General features: G+C 38.5%; 1 protein-coding gene across 1 annotated transcript; it reads right to left on the bottom strand.

The window, feature by feature from the left end:
• Positions 1 to 441: 441 nt before the first annotated feature.
• On the bottom strand, positions 442 to 18035 carry RGS13 (regulator of G protein signaling 13). The gene is made up of 4 exons (XM_063105941.1): positions 17971 to 18035; positions 14690 to 14751; positions 2494 to 2660; positions 442 to 627 (listed from the first exon to the last, which is right to left on the bottom strand). Exons 1-4 carry the CDS (start codon positions 18033 to 18035, stop codon positions 442 to 444), a joined length of 480 nt encoding a protein of 159 aa, XP_062962011.1.
• Between the last annotated feature and the right edge of the window lie 255 nt (positions 18036 to 18290).

Raw genomic sequence — 18290 nt, 5'->3', positions numbered from 1 at the left:
ACCAAAAATATTCAAGGGGGAAAGAACAGCCTCTTCAACAAATGGTGTGCTGGGAAAACTGGATATCCATGTGCAGAAGACTGAAAATAGACTCCTATCTCTCACCCTACACAAAAATAACTCAAAACGGATCAAAGACTTACATTTAAGACCTTTACAAGGTTTGTGTCGTGAAGAAAGACCTTCCTTTTCCTTATATATTAACTGAGCTACATAGGAATATTGTAACATGTATAATTTATATTACACAATTTACAATTTATAATTAGAGTTCTAGAGTCCATTCCTTTTGGGATCTGCTTCTCTCTGGTTACTATAAATTTATAGTTTGATTTCTGTTTCATGCCTATGTTATTTCTGACTTTTGTGTTTTTTCTAAATTAAAAGACTAAAGCCAGTACTTTCAATATACCATCTTCAATTTAAACTTTTGGGTGGTAGTCAGGAATTGTTGTTGGACTGAGTAGTTTTCAAAAGTTTCTGGTACATTTCCGACTTTAGAAATCTGGGATAGGAATCTCTTTCCATATGCATATACACTATTTTTTGAGCCTCTTCAAAACATGTTTGAGTGGGTTCTTGAATATTCCTGATGATAGTTTCTCTTGTTGAACTGTCAATGTTAATCTGAAAAGTAAAATTACATGTAGGGCATAAGCAAACATAATTGAAGACAAACACATATAATTGAAAAGTTTAATTTATGGGCCGGTCCTGTGGCTCACTCAGGAGAGTGTTCAGATCCTATACAGGGACGGCCGGTGCGCTCACTGGCTGAGCGTGGTGCAGACCACACCGTGCAGAGGGTTGCAATCCCCTTACCGGTCAGAAAAAAAAAGTTTAATTTTCCCCCCTCTCCTTTTCAGCAGAGTAGGGTAGTTTTGTTTGCAGTCTCATAAGTATCTAAAAAGACGTAAAAGAGAGAAACTTTTTGCTTTTTTAAAAGTAAATATCTATGTCCACATCCAGAAGAAAAAGAAAACCAAAAGGCCTAAGACCAGGGACGTCTTGGCAACCATTGCCTACACAGGAGCTTGCAAGTGGTTTGTCGGCAGCAGTCTGCAAACAAAGGAATCTATGAGATGAAGTTCTCTTTTTAAGGAAAAGGGAAGTTTGTGCTATTTTAAAATTTATCTTCCTTAATAGTCACAAATGTTGATTTAACTAAATATGCCCTGAAATGGGAAGAAAGTGAGGAGAAGTAAAGAAATAGAGGGAAGAAGTGGTTATTTCAATGAAACAAATAATTTCCAGACAAGACTTTTGGGGAAGAAGTCAGTGATGTCATTTTGTCCCGCATGGTAGAAATCTTACATGCCATCCTCTGTCCTTACCCCGTAGCAGGAATTGTCACTGCTCATTCTCTCTCCATTAGGAGGAGTCTCAGTGCATCTGTTTCACTTGTGACACTTTATTTTCTTTAGGCAGTTGTAAGTGATTGGCAGTGATGTCAATGTGAATGTCTGCTGGATTTGGTGGTTGTTTCTTTTTAATTTAATTTAATTTAATTTAAAAAATTTTTAGGGATAAAAATTAATAAACTAATAGAGTGTCAACTGTATTACAGCTACTTTATACAGATAACTGTATCACAGATACTTTGCATGATCTAGTATATACATCTAATTCGCACAAAATCCTACTAAGTTTTCCATTTTACTTTTGAGGAAACTGATACTTAGAGAAGTAAATTACAAAAGATAACATAATAGCAATGGTTGGGTTAGGAATCAAACCTGAGTTTTGTTTACCACCACACCAACCCCCTCCTCTGGTAAACAGAGGTCTGTTCTCTCCTGAAAGATCAACGTATTAATTGTGGTCTTCCTTCCTTCCTTCCTTCCTTCCTTCCTTCCTTCCTTCCTTCCTTCCTTCCTTCCTTCCTTCCTTCCTTCCTCCCTTCCTCCCTTCCTCCCTTCCTCCCTTCCTTCCTTCTCTCTGTCTCTCTTTTACTCGTTCTTTGCTTCCACTTATGAGTGAGGACATGTGGCATTTCTCTTTCTGTTTCTGGTTTATTTCACTTAACATAGTTTTCTCCAAGCTCATCCGTGTTGCTGCAAATGGCTAATTTTAAATTAAGGTCAGCAGCAAGCTCCAGGGGGGTGGCAAAGACTTTGCCCAACACCTGTGGGGATGTCCACATGCCTGTTTATGGTACTCATAGTTCCTGCTGGCAAGGCCAATTCAAGGACACCCCCCAAGTTTTTTTTTTTTTTTAACTTTCCTGAAATTAAGATAATTTAATAAGGAGAGGTTTTGGAGGCAGACAGGCCTAACTTTGAATCCTAACTTTATTAACAGCTGTGTGATACTGAACAAGTTAATTCACCTCTCAGATTCTTGGGGTTCTGTAAAATGAGGTTAGCAATACTGAATCTACAGCACTTTAGGAGATACTGGATGTAAAGTGCCTGCATGTATGGATGCTTGACAGACGTAGCACCCTGCCAGGGATGTACTAATTTCTGTTTCCCATCATCGTTGGGTAATTACCTCTCTAGGGGACTGTGGCTGGATGTAAATCTTGTAAAGCTTCTTTGCTCTAGAAATTCTGCTCCACCGTGAGGAAATTTTCTTATAGGTTTCACAGGCCATCCAAAATTTAATATTCTCATCACTGTGCTCCATTTTTACGAATGCTGCGAAGAATATTGGACCATCTAAAAGCAGTAGAGAAAACATTTTATTTTCATGTCTTAAAATTATCAGAAAACCAAACAATTATTTAGCACAGCTTAAAACAAAAGTCTGAATAAGAGTTCCCAAATTATTTAACAAGTGAATACTTTCTATCTATATCTATATATCATACAATTAGATCTATACCTCTGAAGCATGTTTGGACAATGCCAGTCATTAGTGAGGGTACCTCTTTACTCTGACTCACACACACCAAAATGCTCACCAGTGTGGATACGTCTAGGGCAGAAAGACGAGAGATGTCACAAGGATCCAGAGGAGACGGAGCTTTGATCATGAAGTTGACATGAAAAATCTATGACCTCATGCCAACCTGGAGGGTGACAGCAGGGGTTCTAGTCTAAACAGGCAGCGCAGGGTTGGAAGGAAAATATCCAAGCTATGTGGGAGTAATATTCTGATGAGGTCGAACACCCTGGAGTATTTCTCAATGTCCAGTTAGAGCAGGAGAACACAGATAAATGAAAAATTCAACTTCATATTCATGGTTTATGGTTCAAACCAGAAATAAGGGACCAGACGAAGAATGGAAATCAGATGAGATGTTGGAAACTACCTCAGTATCTTGTACGAGACAAATGAGACTTGATGCCAGAAGATGGTTACCCTCAGCTTTGCTCTTAAACTGCCTTTATGACGTGGGTGGACAAGGGTAAATGTGGGAGGAGATTTTTGATTGAGTCTAGTGTCTGAAGAAAAGTCTAGTGTCTAATAAATCTAACACATTAATCAGAATCTTTGGGAGGACCAAGTATTGTCAAAGTTTAGGATGAACACTTTGAAATGAATACTAAACTTCTTTTGCTGAGTAGAAAATCTCTTGTCATATCTGAGGAACTGAATTGCTAAATGACAAAACAACAATGTAGCTTTCAAATGATGTTAACAGGAATGTGTTAACATTGGTGCGTTAACCATGTAGGCACACTGAATACGTGACCGATTAGAGACTGTTAGCATAGAATTTTTAAACAAAAAACTGTACGTAATTTAATGTATTCAACTTGATGAACTTGTAGGTGAGTGCATACCCATGAAACCATCACCACAATCAATGCCACAAACACATCTTGATCAGTATCATTAACTGCTAAGAGAAATAATGGTAATGAGAAGGAATGGAAATAATGAGTAAAATCCTCTTTTCCTGGGTCTTCACGTAAGAAATTAGGTCCAGTTTTCTAGAACTAGAAAGCCAGGCTCCTTGACTCCTTGGCTTTTACTGGCTGTGTCAACAGTGATATAGAAATAAAGATAACAATGAAAGTATTTTGTCTTCAAGAAAAATAATTCAAATAGAGGTAGATTTCTTCTAAGGAAGCATTACAATTGGAGAAATCTGTTAATCTGCAAGAAGTAGGGCACCCTGTTAGAGCACGGCTTACTGTTATCATGTGAGCAAGTGCAGCCTTCATGACACTGGGTGGGAGACGGTTCGATGAGAACGTCACCTGAGCTGAGAGGACAGACGCGATCGGGATAGACTGCGTATAGAAATGCAGCGCAGGAAATGATATACTAGATGTTTCTATCTAACGGGGGAATATATTCCATCTTAGATTTCAAACAAGTTTATTTTCACATTAAAGTGTCTTTAAGTTGTGTCTTGGCCTCACCATAGACACAAAGAGCCAGGGGCAGAGAACACAGATGTAGCAATTTGTGCTCCTATTTCAGATATAGCTGAATGGATGGCGAACAAAAAATAAGGTCATTTCTAGCTTTACAAGTAAAGTTGGAAGCCAATAAATTTCAGTGTGTATTGGAAGAAACAGAGTTCTGTCAAATAAAGAAGCACTTGATATACCTTGTACTTGGAGGAATTGTGACTGAGGCCTTCATTAGGAACAAAAAATAAGGATCCCAAAATAAATGAGTGATGGAAAAGGAAAAAATGAGACACCAGGCGAAATCTGCAGACCATGAAATGCGAGTCAGCCACTCAGGTTATAGGGTTGGGTGGAAGGGTGAGTGGGGTAGGGAGGTAATTTGGAAACCAGTATTAGATTCCAAGTTACGATATTCTGAGTTTGTGTTTATATTTATGTTTAGCTTAATTGTACAGTAAAATGTTTATAGATTCTCATTCCAGAACCTACCTGAATCTATGCTTGCCTTCTCTAATTCCCTCCTGATCGAGTGGAAGAAGTATCCCTGCTTTTTTCAGGTTGCTCAGATGGTTCCACAATTCTTGATTTCTTCAAGTCCTTTGCTAATGAAGCCATCCATGCATTGTGATATATATTTTTTATATTTTTCAAACCACAGCGTGTATGTATACTGTATATACACACAAGGGCACTTCCACAAAGTTTGTGGAAAAATGGAATTAACAGATAATACGAATCTTTCCATGAAGTTTTGAAGATCTCTTGTATATAGCATTTTCTATATACTATATAAAATATGGTGTATTGTAGGTATTTGATGTGATAGATTGTAGTATTGTCCTCAGTTATTCTCTGCCCTTCCTGTGGGAGGATTAGACTTCCATGTTCCATTTATATCAGCATTGGCCATTGAACTTGTTTTAGCCAATGAGATACATGCAAAAGCGCCATGTACAGATCCAAGCAGAAAGTTGAAACACTCCCATGTGATTCTGCCATTGTCCATTCTACAAAAGAGCTGCTCCTTTAGTCTGAAGGCCAGAATGAAGACGTGGAACAGAGCTAGAGCTGACCCCAGTTGCCATGTGTTATGAATGAGAAATGAACTGTCCTTATTGTAAATCACTGAGATTTTAATGTCATTTGTTACTGCATCGTAACCCAGTGAAAGCTGATCTGGACTACTTGAACCTTTTTGATATTTCAGATGTGATTCTGGTGTGTAGAATGAGTAGACTCACGATCGGTGTATTTTACAGAATTCTGACTACATTAGGCTGATTTTTGTCTGAGTATGCTGCAAGTTACCCACGCAAGCAGCTGAAAATGCGTTTGTGTAAAGTTCTCCCAGGAATCTTAGTAATTATTCAGTCAGAACTGAATGATCAGTTTAGAGTTTCTATTGACTCATTACAATGTGAAAAAGGCTTTTCCAAATCAGGCCACGTAGCCCGATGCAGCCCATGCTGGAGTTTTAATTGATACGGGTCCCTGAGTATCATGGTCAAGCCACCATGATTCTGTTTCAGCAGAGTGAATAAGGGGTAAACAAAAGAACTGCGCGTTTAACTTGAGAGGATGGAAGAAATAGGCTTATGTCATATACAGAATGTGCCTTTTCTTTGAAGGATGACAGTGGTGCTTTTAGGACTCTCCGGTACTTTGCTTTTTTAAAACTAGTCACTGAAGTTATTATCGCTATGACACACAAAGTGACACATCCCAGTGTTCTTGATGCAGAAGGGAAATGTGAGATTTCCCTTAGCTAAGTCAGAACAGTGGCACATCTATTCCAGGATTCTGTTTTCTGCAAAGCAGCAGTGTTTGCACCGTGCATGAAATCCTAAAGGTGAGCTATGTTGCAGTATCCACTAGAGATCTATTTAAAGCAATTTAAAATCCATTTTATTTTCAATCTGTACCACTGGGGATAATGAATTCCATAGTTCTCCCAGCATCTGTGTGAATTTATAGTAAATCTTAGGTTTTATTAAAATTCTCTGCTTTGGCTTCTATGCTATTAATCATTTCTGATTTTTCTCCTATCTTCTCTTTACTGTATTATTATATACATAACTTAGGTACTATAGGTTGTTTTTAATACAGAAAACATCTAATAAAGTAATAAAGTAAAAATTTGGTATATTTCCTTTTATTCTTTCAATCTTTTGTTTATGTATAATTAATTGCCTGTTTAGCCAGCATTCCTTCTTCTACACAAACACAGATACACATGCAAATCACTTTATTGGCATTATAATGTGAAAGCAATTTTGTGTCTCTTTCGCTCTTTCCTGTTTAACAGCAAGTGGCAAAAGCTTTCTCTTTTTACTTTTAATGGACATATAAAGGAAATATATTACTGCCTAGTCCATTGAAGGGCGAGGTTGTTATATATTCAGCCACCATACCATTATTAAACATTTGTTTCCCCTTTTCTTGGCTATAAATTATCCTACAAAACTGAACATTTTGGCTTAAAATTGCTTGCATCTCTAATTATTTTCTTTCTTTCTTTTTTTTTTTTTTTGTCTTTTTCGTGACCGGCACTCAGGCAGTGAGTGCACCGGCCATTCCCATATAGGATCCGAACCCGCGGCAGGAGCGTCGCCGCGCTCCCAGCGCCGCACTCTCCCGAGTGCGCCACGGGCTCGGCCCTCTAATTATTTTCTTAGAATTGATTTAAAGGACTAGAATTCCTAGATTAAAGATGTAATATTTTTGGACGCTCTTGATACATATTGTAAATTTGCTTTTGGAAAGATTTCTTTGTTTCTCGTTAGCAACAACATCAGTGTTTACTGACCTCACCCTTTTCCAATCTGATAAGGTGAAACCAGTGACTTGTAATTGTTTAAATTTGTAATTTTAAAATATGAATGTTTAAACATTTCTTCTTTTTTTACTGACCATTTCTTTTTTTTCCTGTGAATTTCAAATCTTTGTCCATTTTTCTTTTGCATTGTTAATGCTTTCTTGAATTTTTCAGTTCTACTTATATATCAAAGACACCATCTCTCTTATATTTATTGCATTATATTTTGTTCTCTTTGACTTTCATTTTTTACATTTATTTTTGTTTATGATTTTTGAGGTATATTTGTAAACCGCCTAATCTCAAAAAGCCTCAGTTCATCTATCTGACCTTGCTTTCAATCTTTTCTGAACTTTTATTAGAGAGAAATCTCTAAAACACAAATGTGGCTACCCACCTCCTTTTATATCCTTTCAACCACTGTCTGAAGGATAAGGCCAGATGTCCTTTTTTTAAAAATTGAAACATGGTTGATGGTACACATCTGTGAGGTACAGCATTGAATATAAATAGCTGTGTGCAATACCTGATGCTCAAATCAGGATAATTAGTATATTCGACATTATACAATGTAACTGACTTTCATGGTCTTTTACCAATTCCTCCTTTACCTCTCTCTGCCTCCCCCTTTCCCACCTCTGGTAACCTCAATTCTGTTCTCTCTTTTTGAAAGTTCAGTGTGTTATTGTGATGGTTGTATCCTCCTTTCTTTTTTTATTTATTTGTTTATTTTCTTAGTTCCCTCTTACGAGTGAGGACATGTGGTATTTCTCTTTCTGTAAGGCTGAATGTCTGGGCAGTGGCTGCAGGGCTGGTTAGGACACAACACTCTCTACCTCTCCAGCTTCCTCTCTTGTCACTCCACGGGCAGGCTTTGTTCGAGCCTTGCTATTCTTCGCCAAGCACTATGTCCCCTTTGTGCTGTTGTACATACAGTTCCTTTTGTGTGGCAGGTTTTATACTCTGATCTAAAACTCAGCTTATGCATCTCAATTTCTGAAAATAATTTCTCTGAACTCCCCAGGTTAGATAAGTGTCTATTGTCAGTTGACAAATAGTATAGTGCACACTTATTTTAATTTATAGTTCTCTCTTTGTACATCAAAGTCCATTATATTTATTGGTTTACTTCCATTATCCTGCCACTCACCTGAGAACACTTTGAGGACTAGAACTGCAGTTTATTCATGTTCATATACCCAGTGCCTATGTGCTGCCTGATACATAGCAGGTGTTAAACAAACGTGTCTGTCAATCTGGGCTTTTGGAGCTCTCATGCATCTACATTTTAAAGTGACTCTCTATAGGACTTGAACAATGAAGAAGCAGGCCTCAATTACTCAGCATCTAAGTAGTACTAAGAAGCAGAGGATTATACCTGGTGTTATTACTTTTTGGTTTTCTGAAAGCAAGACAAAAAAAAAATGTACTAACTGAACAGCGATGTCTATCAAAGGCCAGGCGTTTTTTTTTCCCTTGGCAAGGTGAAGAACTACATGAAAAGTTAAAGACGAAAAGCACTAAATGGAAAGGGCTGAGACAAGGCAGTGTAGCTAATCCAAGGGTTGATGAAGGGAACCATGGCAACAGCAGACATTAGAATAAATGATGGTGTGGGAAGCTGCCAATCACACTGACAGCAAAGAATCTCTCAGGCATGAAGAGAGCTGGGAGAAGGGCTCTGCCTCTGGGATCAGGATGCACATGAGGGAGCAACAATATCCATCGGTAACTTCTTATGTCTGCTTTGTGCCCTGGTGTGGATGAGGACACACCAGCCAGCATACGTTCATCTGTATGGCGCAGCCTACATTGCCTTCAGCAGTATGGTAATCCTACGCTGTTCAACCCTGCATTTCTAGGGTTGTCTGCAGGTGACTGTGCTAAGTTAGAAAGTAGACAGTACATTTCAGGGATGATTTTGAGCAAAATTAAAATATCAAGCCAAAAGATCTGTGTGATCCAGAACACTTGCTGTAGAGCTCTGGCTCTATAGGAATCCTGCTCACAGTGCCGATTGTAAAGCTCTTAATCCTGTTCGTGACGCCAGTTGTAAAGCTACTCTACCACACCAGTTGTCGGGCTCTTTTACCTGCCAGTAATCCTGCACCGACTGGGCCAATTGTGAAGCTAGGGCTGGGTCTGGAGCTCACAGACCCCTCGAGCCCTTTGTCCAGACTGGGCTCCAAACCCTTCACATGCCAGGTTGGGTCACAAGACCCCTTCACATGCAGGTCTATGAGGTAGGTAACCAGCAAACAGGGCCTTGGAAGCCGCAGGTTGGAAAGCATGGCCACTTGCATGGCAGCAGCTGCTGGAGGCAGTCAACTGTCAGCCAGCCTGCTTCACAAACTCTGAAGAACACAAGAATAGTAACAAAACTAAAAAGATACATTGGTGTGCATGCACACTAACTACACACACACACACACACACACAAGCACAATTTGCTTACAAAGGATGTGCTGAACCACACCCAAACGGACCTGAGGTGAGAGTCCTGACCAAACCATTCTATTTTCCCAACACTTGCCTAGCCAGAGTGGCTTAACTATATGTTTGCTCTGTGACTGTACTGGAGCAACCTGACCGGCCAGAGAAAAGCACACAACTGTGCTTTCACACGTGAAATCATCACTGCAAATTTTAAATGGGCACTCAACATCACACAGTCATCCAGTGATCCCTCCTTAATATCGTGGCTCTCTTAGTCTCCAGAAACAACTTTATACCTTTTCCTTTCCTGACACGTCTTGCCTCAAACTTCACTGAGAGCACAGATTTAATCCAATGAAGATTTCCTCACCTTCTTGCCATCAATTCAACCTCCTTTTTCCTTTTGTCAACTTGTCTCCTGACAATGAAGCATCCCCTTTCTTTTCTGGGCCAAACTCTTTTCTCTGGCTCCCCTGCTTTTGCATTTACTTTGTTCTGTGTGTCTCCACTGCGCTCACAGTTCTCCCCACTGGCTTCTGTGTCACAGGTCTTTCCTCCCTACTGGCTGCCTCATCCTGTAAATGCTGCCTTTCTTCCCAAATAAAAGCAACAACAACTGCTGCCTCCATACTCCCATTACTCACCTCAAGCCCCCTTCCAGTCTTTGCTCTTTTCTCTGCTGACCTTCACAGCAAAAGTCATGGAAATTCCTCTCTATATTCTGTTTCTTTTCCTCCTGTCCTAACGTCCCCACCACAGCCCCGAAACTGCTCTTGTCAGCTTCCATGTTGCCATATCCAGTGGTTACTTTCTTTCCTCATCTTATCTGACTTCTCAGCAGTCTTCAAAATAGTTCACAGCTCCCTTTCTGAAACACTCTCTTCTTTGGCTTCTGTGACAACACCTTGTTTTGGTCATTCTTAACTCACCTGATGCTCTTTTTTCATCCACTTTGCGGACCCCTCCACTTCCCTGGACTTGAAAATTTCATGTGCACCTAAGCTCCGTCTCTGGATCTCTGGAATCCTCTACCTACCTCTCCTTCTAAGTGATTTCACAGTCCCATGGCTTTTGTTGGCATCTGTAGGCTAATTACTCCCAGCCTTGTCTTCCCCACCGAGTTCCAGTTTTATCTGATTTATTGCAACAGGCTCTAACTAGTTTCTCTGCTTCTACTCTTCAGAAGAGAAAAGGGGGATCTTGTTAAAGTACATTGCATCTTGTTACTCTGCAGTTTAAGGTCATTCCTGCAGTCTGGAAGGCTCTATGCTTCTGTCATATTGAGCTTATTTTGATTGTTTGAAGACACTTAACTCATTCATATCTCGGGGACTTTTAACACGGTTTTCTTCTGCATGGGCTATTCTGCCCACAGACCCCAGCACACTGGCTGCTTCTTGTCGTGCAGCTCTTTGCTCAAATTTTACCCCTCCTGACAGTTCTTCTCTAATTACCCAATTGAATTGCACTCCTGTACCTGATCTTTGTCATATCACCTGCCTTTATTTTCAACAAAGCGCTTATCACTTTCTGTATTTAATCCTTAATTTGTTTGCTCCTTTGCTGTCTCCTCCCCTAGAGGGCGCATGGGAGCCGAGCACAGTGACTTTCTGTGCCTCTCACACCAGTATCCCCGGTGATCGGTGTGTCTGCGAGACACGTGGGAGGACTGAATGAATCGTCCTAGAGATGTAGTTGTGGTTTTACTAAACTTTTTTTTTCTTTTTTTAATTTATGTGAAACATAATTTACTCAAATATCAGTGGGCAATGCCTATCCTCATCTTTTGAGAGTTAGTCGATAAATATAAGCATGAGCTTTCTGCAATTTTTTCCTGACATTATAAATTTTCATTATTTTTCAGTCTTGATCTTTTCAGGTTGAAGAGTACTGGGGGTTTAGGTGACTGTGTTTCCCCAGATCATTTCAAATGCACTTTTCTCTGTCTTTTTTAGTTCTACTACAACTCTATGAAGGTTTAGCCATCAGAAATACCCACAGGATTTTGGTTTGAATTTTCATTTTGATGATACCTAAGAATTTGATGACATTATCCAATGTGCCATAAATGGCAGGTTTCCTTGTTCTCTTCTAGGGGATTTTCGGTTTTTGAAAATCTTTCTTTTTTCTCTGTGTTATTTTTTGTGCTGCATGGGCACATGGGATATATGTTTTGTTCAAACACAGAGCCTGCTACCTAGAAGTGCTTAACACAGTACATACTTATTGAATGAGTATTGAGTAAAGGCACACACTATTTTTTTAAAAAATCTTTTTTTTAAAAAAAGATATTTTTCAAAAAGTTGTTTGTCAATATTCTAGGTTACTAATCTTCTTAATTTCTAGCGAACATCTGAATTTTGCCATTGTTCTGTTCTTAAATGGATGGTTTTCTCAGATCCCCTTTTCCCATGAAGACATTGAATTTTATTGTACTCTGACAACTTTTACTAAATGGGTCCCCAGTAAACATCTCCTAAACCAATTTCTGTTGATCTGTTGAGATCTGGCCTAATATGCTTCTTTCCCATGTGGGTTTCTGAACTATGTTTTTAGAAAAAGTGTTTTAATCTATGTAAAAATAAACATCTGCAAATCTTAGCTAAAGGATGTATTTTACCAGTGTCCTTGGTTAATGTAAACACACTTTTATTCTCTGGCACGTTTAATGTTTGTATTCTTAGTTTTATCTTTCTGGTTGAATGATCCATAGAATAATTTGTTTTATTACTTTTTTATTATATAATTGTTGAATTTTTATATGAACTTCATAGTAAATTGATTTCTGGCAAGATTCTTACCCTGTGTTTGCTGGCTCTTATAATGAGCAGTATGATGTCTTTCTGTCCTATTTTTTCTGTAGACTTTGCTTATTCTCGTGACACTAGATCTCGAAATTGTTAATTCTAGCTAGGCAGGCGGGACTTGAGATCCTTGCCAAATAGTTAACTGTGTTCACCTCATCAGGCCTCCAGGGATGGCACAGAAACCTACATAATATGGCTTGGTGTTTCGATCTTTTCTTACTTATATTTGTCTTGTATTTGTCCATTGAATATTTCTTGCATGCCCATTAGGTACGAAGCATGATTTTAGTCTCTCAGGTTGATGAAAGGAGAATGGGAGGCAAACTGTCCTCTGAAGGAATTTATTATAATACGGTGGGAAAAACTCGGTACATCAATAGCTACAAATTAAAGCAGAATAAATAAGGGAACTAACAAAATAGAAGAGGGAGGACAAATATTTACAAGAGGTTTCACAGAAAAGGTAGAACTTGAATTTCACTGTCAAGGATGGGCAGAGCTGGTAGAGGAAATGAAAAGCACTTTGAGCGAAAGCCTGGAGCAGAAGAGTCACAGATGGACAATTTGAAGATGGAACGATCGTCACATTAGTGGAGGGCATGTTATGTGAAGGCACATGGATGGAGGTAAAAATCTCAGAAAATGTAATGGGTTAGGGTATGGAGCGTCCCAAATAGCAAGATTTCGGACTTTTGGTGGGCAGCAGAGAAAAAAGGAGTAATATTTAGAGACATGTATTTTATTACTAATTAAAATAACGACCAGTTATTGTGTGCCTGATCTGTATCGCGCATTGAGGTGGGTGTTTTATGTATAACCTGAGCAATCATGCTGAAAAGATAGGTGATATTATTCCCATTTTACAGATGAAGTGTATGAAACTCCAAGAGCGAGATTAATCTGGCAATGTTGCAAACATGGATTACAGAAGGTTGGAACTAAAATCCAAACTATTAGTAGAGGATAAATCAATACAGCGGAGTAAACATGAGCTTTTGTCTATTCCTCCCGTTTCAATGTCCTCAAATTGACCCAAAAGATATATTTTTTAAAATTCACAATCATGCTGGCAAACTCGATCACCAACTATGAGGAATATGTGAAAAGTGAAAGACTTAGCTTGTAATTGCATCAAAGAAAGAAACTATGTCCTCAAACGCTTAAAGGCCTGGGAGCCTCAGGTGGTAACCAAGCCTGGAAGTGTAGCTTCTAACACTAGAATAGGGGCCGTGAAGTAAGTGCCAGCATGACTGATTAAGGTGTTTCAGTAAAAGTAGCTAAGGGTCCACACTTCCCACCGTTGCCCTCTGGGCCGGGCAGTGACAGCTGTCTCCATACCAAAGAGGGTCCCTTGAGTTAGGGAGAGAAGGTAGTGCCTAAGGAGCGTGTCAACCCCCATGAGGAACAGGAGGTACCCTGCTCAAAAGAACCACTGGCACACCCCACCAATTAAGACATCTAAGTAGCACAGCTAACTCCCCTCCACACTCAATAGCTGCAAACAGATTAAACATTCACAGAGAGGTTTTTAAAAAAGGGATCTTAAATAGAAACATAGATCTATAGAAAAAACCAACAAACATTAGAGGGGAACTAACTCCATTAAAAGAAAAAAGATGGACCAAATTCAAAAGGAGAATTTTCTGTGAGTACCCACTACATTTTTTTCTGTACCTGTCTCCTGGTTGTATCATTATCTACAATCTCCCAGTTTTCTACCCCAAACACAGTTGACTGCTCACTTGAATGGTGATCCTCCTTTATTTTGTCTGCATTGAGCTTATGACTTTATCTCCCTCACATCCATTGCTACTAACTTTCATTTCAGCCATCTGACTGTTGATGCTTACATACAACTAAACACGGACCCATATATTGTCCCACGTAAATCAGACACTGATAAAGCTACAGACAAACTTTGAAGAGGTGCTTTAGAACATTAAGGCTCAAATTTATTCTTACATTTGAAGGCACTAAGAATGGCAGATGGTTAATTAAAAAAAACACTAACTTTAGAAGGCTATGGTAAGGCAGTATATTTTAGTACGTGTTACTATTTAAGCATATTTTCCAAGGGATTTCACACATATATTTGTGAAGAATAAATATTCACAGTGACGAATCTTGTTTTAATTAACACCAGAGAAAATAATAGTGGTTGACACGACAAACTATTTTCAGGTTTTCTTTTTTTAACTGTGTCAGTTGCCATTGAAAAGGCTTTGAGAAGGGAGGTGTACATTCATCATTAAGTGCCCCCCTATTTTCCCTAAGAACAAAATTAGCAAGGTATTCAAAGACAACATATGCATAGTACTCACATTTGGTAGCCATCAAACTTTCAAAAGACTGGGCCCACTGTAACACTTCCTCCAAAGTCAAGCTTTGAAAAGAAACCAAAAGTGCTCATTGGGCTAACATATTCTCCAGGATTTACTGAACTAAACAGAACTGTATTATCTTAAAAATAACAACAAAATATAATTATGCTCCATTTGCATGTGGTGTTGGGCAGAAGTTTATCTTCCTATGATCTTACACATTTTACTTTTACCATCTAAATTTTCAAAATTATGAAAGTAGTATATACTTGAAAATACAGCAACACAAATGTTAAAAGGATAAAGAACCAGAGGCCTATAATCTCTCTATAATCAAATGACCACTGTTAGTATTTCGATGTAGATTTTATTTTTAGACTTTTTGGTGGGTCTTTGTATGTTTTTAACCAAGAAGTTGTTAATACTCCATATACGAGTGCATACTTTATGTGTGTGTATACTGTTTTAATATGTCTTATATGTCATCACAATTGTATTAATCATTGATAGTGTAATAATGTACAATTATAAATTTGTAATCATTGACAGTCATATCATTCGTAGTGAGCATGGAGTATTCTAAAAGGGGGCATTCCATAGTTTACATAATTATTCTCAAAAAATCACTGATTATTTCTCATTTTTCACCATTAAAAAATCAAACATAGCCCAGCTGTGTTTCTGGCTTGCCATGCCCACATAGTTAGGGTAATTCCTTAGAAGATTAGCAGCAGTAGAATTCACAGTAAGTCAAAAAGATGCCCATTTTGTAGGTTCTTGGTACAAATGCCAAATTTCTTTTAAAAGAGTCGTGCATCGTGTGCTGCTACCACCAGCAGTGTGTCTACCCATTTATCTATTGGAATCTTAGAGTTTGTCCAGAAAACCTATTTGTGTGCACTCATATAATAAAATTAATAGCTCTATATCTATTTTTTTTTTTTTTTTGGTCTCCTATTTGCTATATATTTTTTGCATTTTGAACGTTTTAATTTTTATTATGGTATAATATGTCAAGTTATTTTTGACCTAAACAGCATTAAAAAAGCCATTTGTCATTTATAAAATGTCTGTGAAAGACACTGGCTTTGAGGCTTCATTTCTGTTCCTTCTGGTGAACTTCATGAAGTGAATTGGCAAATGACTATGTCGTCTCACAAATAATTTTATTTTCCCTCTTAATAGTCAATATATTCATTGCCATTCAGCTTATGATACATTTTTAATTTTCCTGCTTTCAACAACTGGTTATACTAAAAAAAACCCCCAAAAAACTATAGATACAAGCAAGCACTGTCCACTGTCCATACCTGCTATAGTCAGCCCAATAATTAGTACTGCAGGAGGAGCCATAGGCATTAGCAGGTTCTTAACACAATGAAGGAAGATTAGTTAGAAGTTGAAAAATATCAAGTTGAGAAATACCAAGAGTCCAAAAAGGTCAAATATCTTGATTTCTAAACATTTAGATGGAGTCTGCCAGTTTTAGATGGGCTGTTTGCATCAGTACCCAGGCTTAACAGTGTACTGTGCTGATTGCTTTCAAAAAAACATTTCCATGAAATGGTATCTGACTCATTGCCCTTTTCTCTTATTAGAACTTTAGAAAAAGTAACCTAAAATAACCTCTTCCATCCAGTGAAATAAAAAGTGCTAGGCAAGGTTTATCTCATGCCTGTCTGTTCCGCTCATTCCCATTATACAGGAAAGAATAAAATCTACAACACAACTGAAGACACCATCACTGTGTTGGGTTAGCATAAAATTAGCTGCTGGCAATTGCTGGTAAGAGAATTTCTTTGCCTCTAAGATACATGAGATTTTTGGAGATAGATCATGATTGTAATAACATGGTTAGGGATTGTGACATGAATTTTTTTTTTAGTTGAACCCCATTTCTGCTTGTGATTTTTTTTCCGAGTATCTTACAAGTTCTATGCTGGCCCATGTATCCAGGTGCCCTTATAAGAATTATTCTGAACACCTCTGTTCCCTTATCCACCTGAATTACATGATACAAGTTCTCCAGTTCTGTGTCCCCTCCTTTCTTCTGGGCAGACGGACAGTGGCAACTGTACAGATGGGGGAGCATCTTGTCATGTCCTGATGTTGTGAACTGAGGAATGAATAGTGTTTGGAGTCTGACAGTCCTAGGTTCTGATCTTAGTGCTGTACTTAATAGGTTTTGGTTTTATTCACAATCTCCAAACTCTAATTTTATTATGTATAAGATGGGGATAATAATATCTATCTCACTCTTTAAAGTATCATGAAAATTAAATTAGGTCGTGAATGGCAAAGCACCTATTCAACGACTGCTGTCTTGTGGCCTTCTATGAATGTGAATTCTCTTTCCTTAGCCTTCCCCTTTCCTCACGGTGGGAACTCCAAGGGCAGGTAGCAAGCCTCAAGGGTGATACTCTATGGCAATCATCAGGAGAAGGAAAGGAAGCTGTTCCCAAATTAGCCGGTGACATCTCTCTTCCTGGATGCACCTGTGCAGGTTAGCGGCCTCAACTGGTCATTTAAAGTGCTGCACTTTGGGTCTCACTGTCTCCACTCACCACTGTACCCTCTTCTCCCCACCACACAGTAGCTTATAAGCATGTTTGGCCATGATTTCGGTGCTTCGGTGGAGGAGCGTGCGTGCCGGGAGCTCTGACCATACAGGGGGAGGCAGACAGATCTGAGGTCTCAACCTGGACTACGTTAGACACTCACGGCAGCCTAACAGGGGTCCTTGACCTGGGAATTCCTCGAGGTGAGCGAATCCAATTGCGTGATTTCTTGCCATTCTCAGGCGTTATACTTTCCACTTTAATTCAGTCACTGTTTGCTTCCGAATGGCTGCATTGTGGGTTAGGGCAAAATGTAGAGACTTGGCGGCTTGGTAAGCATTTGATCACCCTCCAGTCTCACCTCCTTCCTCTAGGGATGAAGGTTTCTGGAACTTCTTACATGGAGGGTGAGAAGTGTGAAAATATTTTGGGTCAAAGAATCTTATTTTAAATAAACAATAAATAAAATTTTTTATAAAGAAGAATATTCACAAGAGACTCTCTAAAAATTTTTTCATTTGCTGAATTCTCAAGTGTAAACCATAAATTATGAAAATGAAATCTTACTGTAATACATGATTGCTCTTCTGGTGGAATTACTCATGTGTAAATGCAAATTTAACTTTCTGAACAAAATATATTAAGACAGCAATTGGATAAATATGCATGCACTTGTGTGATAGATACGCTTTAAAATGGCTCTAGAATTCAAACGCTACTTACTTTGAAGGGGGCTTCTTAGATTCATTTCTGCACATCTTACAAATCCAACAATTCCGCCTGCTCATTTTTCTAAAGAAATACAGTATATTCCTGTATAATTCAGTCATTTAAAATGTTAGGGTCAATTTTTAAAGAACATACAAAATTAGAAATCATGAAATAATAAAAATAGGTTGTTGAAGTTAATGGAATACAATGACTAGGGGTAGAGAGAGGAGAGGTTAAGGAAATGACTCATCTGTCATGTAGGAGTACAGGTGCTTAGATTTATAAGGGACTTTGAACTCATCTGGCCCATCTATTCATCAAATAATGGGGTT

This window comes from Cynocephalus volans, chromosome 8, assembly GCF_027409185.1.
Source record: "Cynocephalus volans isolate mCynVol1 chromosome 8, mCynVol1.pri, whole genome shotgun sequence".
Taxonomy (NCBI): domain Eukaryota; kingdom Metazoa; phylum Chordata; class Mammalia; order Dermoptera; family Cynocephalidae; genus Cynocephalus; species Cynocephalus volans.
This window is presented reverse-complemented; position numbering and strand designations above follow the sequence as displayed.

Bases quoted from the DNA above. Each gene is read 5' to 3' on its own strand.
- RGS13 (XM_063105941.1), bottom strand. From the start codon at position 18,035: ATGAGCAGGCGGAATTGTTGGATTTGTAAGATGTGCAGAAATGAATCT. The intron at 14,752-17,970 runs GTAAGTAGCGTT...TTCTTTTCAAAG, and splicing joins TCTAAGAAGCCCCCTTCAAA to CTTGACTTTGGAGGAAGTGT. The intron at 2,661-14,689 runs GTGAGTACTATG...TACTGCTTTTAG, and splicing joins AAGTTTGATGGCTACCAAAT to ATGGTCCAATATTCTTCGCA.